The sequence below is a fragment of the Pediculus humanus genome, genomic scaffold (genome assembly GCF_000006295.1).
Source record: "Pediculus humanus corporis 1103172107423 genomic scaffold, whole genome shotgun sequence".
NCBI lineage: Eukaryota > Metazoa > Arthropoda > Insecta > Psocodea > Pediculidae > Pediculus > Pediculus humanus.
In genome coordinates, this window is record NW_002987047.1 from 251,351 (window position 1) to 256,466 (window position 5,116).

The window sequence follows — 5,116 nt, forward strand, 5'->3', positions numbered from 1 at the left end:
AAAAATTAAATTTTGAATAAATAAATAATTAATTATTAACATTATTTAAAAAAAATATGGTAATTTTATTTGTGAGTAAGGCGCGCACTCGCATCGTTTTAATAAATAAAAACTTTTCGCGATTTTTTTTTTTTTTATAAATAAAATTACATACGCACACGTCACGTGATTAATTTATTAATTATTTATTTTTTTTAAAACTTATTATTATTACTTTTTATATTTTAGTAGGTTTTTTCGTAATAAATTAAATAAAAGAATTTTTTTTTACATTAAAATTTATTTATTATTCGCTTTTATTTTTTTTTATGCTTCCGAAAATTATTAATAAATAAAGAAATAAATAATTTTATTTACTTTAAAATCAAAAAATAAAAAATATGTACATAAATCATTTAAATTATACGTGAAAGTAAAAAAAAATAAAATCCGGTAGTTTTATTTAAAAACATTTGCTAGCAGCAAAATGGTGGTAACTGTAAATAGTTTAATTGTTACTTAAAATAAAAAGTTTTTTAATAAATTATTTTAATAAACGATAAATCGATAATAAAATTTATTTATTTAAATTATTTATTAAATATTAATAATAACGATAAAAAATTATTAATAAAGCTGTTTTTTAGTGGGTAAAATACATAATTTTTTCATAAGAAAAACATCTTCACGATTTTATTACCAATTTATTCGTAAACAAAAATTTTCTTTTTAGAAAAAAAAAAAACAAAAAATCAAATCATGGAGTTTTTATTATTTTTTTTCTTTTTATTTATTTATTTATTTTTATTTTATTTTTTTTTTTTGTGCAGAATCCCAGCCAAGTATTGGTCCTGTGCCCGCGAGCGGTTTTCTAGCTGGCGCGAGTGCTCCCCGAGAAATCCCTTAAGAGCGTAATAGAGCGTGTCGATGGGGTTACCCACAGGATAAGCATGGGCGTCGTTAAACAGCGTCATAGTGGGGATCGAAGGCGGAGACTGTGCAACCACCGCGGTGCCGGCTCACCTCCAGTATAACCGCGACCACGTCCGAATGCATACAATGAATGATCCGAGCGCCCTGGCGGGCATGCTACCCTTCGATACGATCGGGCTTTACGAACAGCCCAAACCGAGGTTTATATTTAAAATGCCGCGAGTAGTACCCGATCAAAAATCTAAATTCGAATCGGATGAATTATTTAGGAGATTAAGTCGGGAAAGTGAGGTAAGTGTTTTATCGGAAAAGTGGTTGTCGAGAAAGAAGAAAAATAAGAAGAAGACACCAACCCTTACTTAGTCTTCGCTTACTAAACACTTTATCATTATTATTATTATTACGTACTCTTATCGAAATTTTAAATTTTCCATAAATCGTGTCCGCACTTACAATTTTCTTTCGTTACGTCATATTAATAAATGTAAACAAATAATTAATTCACGTGTTTGTGTGGGTGTTTGCGTGTGCGTGTGGAAAAATTTAAATTTTCCGAACTTTTACGAACGGAGAAATCAATAATAGTGTTAAATAAATAAACGTATATAAAATTTCTATGCATCAAATTAATAAGTTATTATAACTTATGTTTTTAAAATAAATAAATAAAATTACGTAATTTATTCACGATTAAAAATTAATAAATTTAACCGCGAGCGAGAGATTAATAACTAAAACGAATAAATATTATTAATCCGTGCCGTAAATAATATTAATAATAATAATACATAACATTTAATAAATCTCGTGCAAACGATAAATAACAAAAAAAATAAGTTAAAGCGCGAATAAAACTATATTTTAATCAAACTTATTTTTTACTGCTATAATTTTTTTTTGTTCTATAAAATAGTCTATATATATTTTTTTGAATCACATCACGTGATGATAAACCTTATCAATATTTTCATATCATTAATTAACTTATCGAAAAAAAAAAAATTTTATTTAAAGTTATTGAAAAAAAAAAAACGTCCAAAACCTTCATTATAGTATTATTAGTAGTAGCAATACTTTATTTATCTATTAAATATAGTATTTACGTTATAGTTTTAATTCATTTGCTACAAGTTATAGCTTGCTATTTTTTGTTATAGCATTCAAATTAGTTTATAGTAAAATTTTTTTTTCGCAAAAAAAAGAAATTGTTAATTTATTAATAAAGAAAAATTATTATGTAATATAATTATTATAGCAAAACATAAAAATTATAGACTTATAGTTTTAGTTTATAGTAAAAGATAAAAACGTTTTTTACACGCCATAAACAGTTAGTTTATTTATTAATTTTTTAATATTATCAATTAATAATTAGTTTAATTAATTAATTTTTTTTATACGTTAAAAAAACTATTTTTTATAGTTATAGAAAAATAATAAAAAAAAAGTTCGCTATAATTTTGCTATAATCAATTTTACAATTAAGTTTACGCGAAACGTTTAGTAACTGTTAAAATTCCAGGGAAAATTTTCATTTCCAGAAAAATCCGACGGAATTGTGTAAAAAAAAAAAAAAAATTCAAATTTATTTAAACTTTTTCTTTTCTATTGTTGTATTTTCGCTATAATTTGATTTTTTTTTCTAACGAATCAAATTCGCGACGGGATTTTTATTATTAAATCAAATCAAATTTTTTACTATAAAAGTAAACTTTTTATGAAAAAATAATTTTTTATAGTCTATATGACTACCACGATCGGGATTTTTCGAATGAAATTATTACATTTATTATTATTATTATTATTATTTAAATATTCTAAGAAAATATAAATAATCGAAAAATTTCCAAATTATAATAAAATTTCATAAAACCGGTCAAATAAGTAAACTTTATATAATAATTAAGTAAAAAAAAAAAAAAACAAACTTTCTTATCGTGATTATTAAAATCAATAATAATAATAATAATTTTTGTTAAATGATAAGAGCCGCCGCTAAGAAGAAATGATGATGATAATGATAACGAATTTTAACCGTCGGTATAAATACATAATTATATGTTAGTTAAGTGGGTATAATTTCCACGTTGTTTAAAAACAATAAAACTACTTCCTCGTGATAGTTTTTGATTCGTGAGTCATTTGGTACCTGATAATAAAAGGGTCGAAATTTTTTTTTTTTTTTCGAAAAATATTTTTTACCCGTTCGTAGAAAATATGTATAGTATTAATAATAATAATAAGGCCCCCCTCTTAATATTTAAGGGCAGACATTCGGACGTATTATCACATGAGTGCGACATTAATCTGAATCATGTAAACTATTTCCTGGAAGCTAGTTATCAAAACTTGAAATTTTTTATTAAAAAAAAAAAAAACCACTTCCCTTTGGTTTATAATATTTTGATTTAGCAAGTGTGCCATGTGTGGTTGTTTGGGAAAAAAAATTTTTTTTTATAATCACGTGGTGGGGGTGGTGGTAGTGGTGGAAAGACAAATTTGCCAAATGTACCAAAGAATTGTTGATGATGAAGAATTTTTTATTTCATTCATTTTTTTTAAAAAAATTTTTTTTCACGTGTTTGTTTGTTTGCTTTTTTTACGTTAACACCGTGTACCTTATTTTTATTACAGGTACGATATACGGGTTACAGAGACAGACCACAGGAAGAAAGACAAGTACGATTTCAAAATGGTTGCCGGGAAGGACATACGGAAATTGCATTTGTTGCAACTGGTACTAATATACAACTTGTTTTTAATCCGGCATCAAATGGCTACAGCACCGTCGATTTGGGTAGAGAATGTGATTTTGATAAAGAACACGGAAAGGTAAGACTGAAAATATACATAATGATATTAATAATAATAATAAACTATAGCAGAAATAATTTTAAATGAAAAATATTTTATTTGGGTGGTCTTGAGGAGGGTTAATTTCACAGTTCTTCATGTTCAATGACTGGAGAAGGCTTAAAAAAAAAAAAAAAAAAAAAGGTTTTTGATAAATAAAAAAAGAACAAGAACAAAACGGTTCCGATTCAATTTTTTTTTTACAAAAATTATTATTATTATTATTTTGCAATTTTTCGAGTGTAATACAAAGTGAAAAAAAGAAAAAAAATTCCCCGGTAAATTTAAAACTAAAAAGCATTGCAACTCTCTCCATACAAAAAAAAAAAAACATTTCTAACAACATCTTACTCATTTCCATCATCATCATCATCATCATTATTATCATCATTATTATCAAAGACCACCTTTGGTTCGATCCAAGAAAAAAATTCTTAATAATATATGCGTAACACTTGGTACACCAATTCGTCACTATAAAAATCTTATTAATATTTTTCATCCAAAACGATGTTCAACACCAAAAATATCAAGTAATAATAATGATAAAATAATAATAATAATAATAATAATAATCACGGGCCGATTGTAATTGTTTCGATATGGACCATAAAAGGGTTATTATTCTTTGTCATCCATCAATGACAATAAATAATATTTCTTTTTTCTTTTTTTTTTTAATTTAAAATGACCGCATTAAAATTTATTTAACTTATAAAACGTCTGCGTCATCTTATATATTATTAATTTACATTTAACACTCATTTGTCAGATTTTTCTCCTTTTTTCGGATCTTTATTAACTCTTCGTTATCTATTTTTTTTTTTTTTTTTTTTTACGTACAACTAATAATAATGATAATGATAATGAAAACATGTGCGTGTGTGAGGAGTTGTACGCGCGTACGTGCGTACGAATGTAAGATTATAAAATGTTTTCACCCCTTTCGACTCCCATAAACCCTTTTTTTTCTTTTTAATTTTTTTTGTTTGCGACCATGTTTTATATTATAAATTTAATTATAAATAATAATAAATCAAGATCGCGTAGCTTGTTAAGACGGATTTTTTTAATAATAATAATAATAATAATAATAATAATAATAATAATAATAAGGTTTACCGTGATAATTTTTTTTTTTTACTAAGAGTAAAATTAAATTTTTAAAGAAATACATACGACATGTTGTACATGCATGCAAAATTAGCAGGAGACCAAAACAAAATGATATGAAAAGAAAATTTTTTTTTTTTTTAAAACGGAAGTTATTGTTGTTGTCGTTCGAAAATTATTAATAAAAACAACGTTTTAATTTCGTTATTTTTTTTTTTGTTATGAAAACGTTAATTTA

The 5,116-nt window shown here is 24.7% G+C and overlaps 1 protein-coding gene across 1 annotated transcript in view; it reads left to right on the plus strand.

Annotated features, from left to right (window-relative positions):
* Positions 1 to 1,038: 1,038 nt before the first annotated feature.
* Phum_PHUM070940 (protein big brother, putative) overlaps positions 1,039 to 5,116 on the plus strand; it is a gene marked incomplete at both ends in the record, with an annotated part of 4,246 nt that continues 168 nt past the window's right edge. The window contains 2 exons of the mRNA XM_002423536.1: positions 1,039 to 1,203; positions 3,547 to 3,744. Coding sequence (XP_002423581.1) covers positions 1,039 to 1,203; positions 3,547 to 3,744 — 363 coding nt within the window. The remainder of the gene's footprint in view (positions 1,204 to 3,546; positions 3,745 to 5,116) is intronic.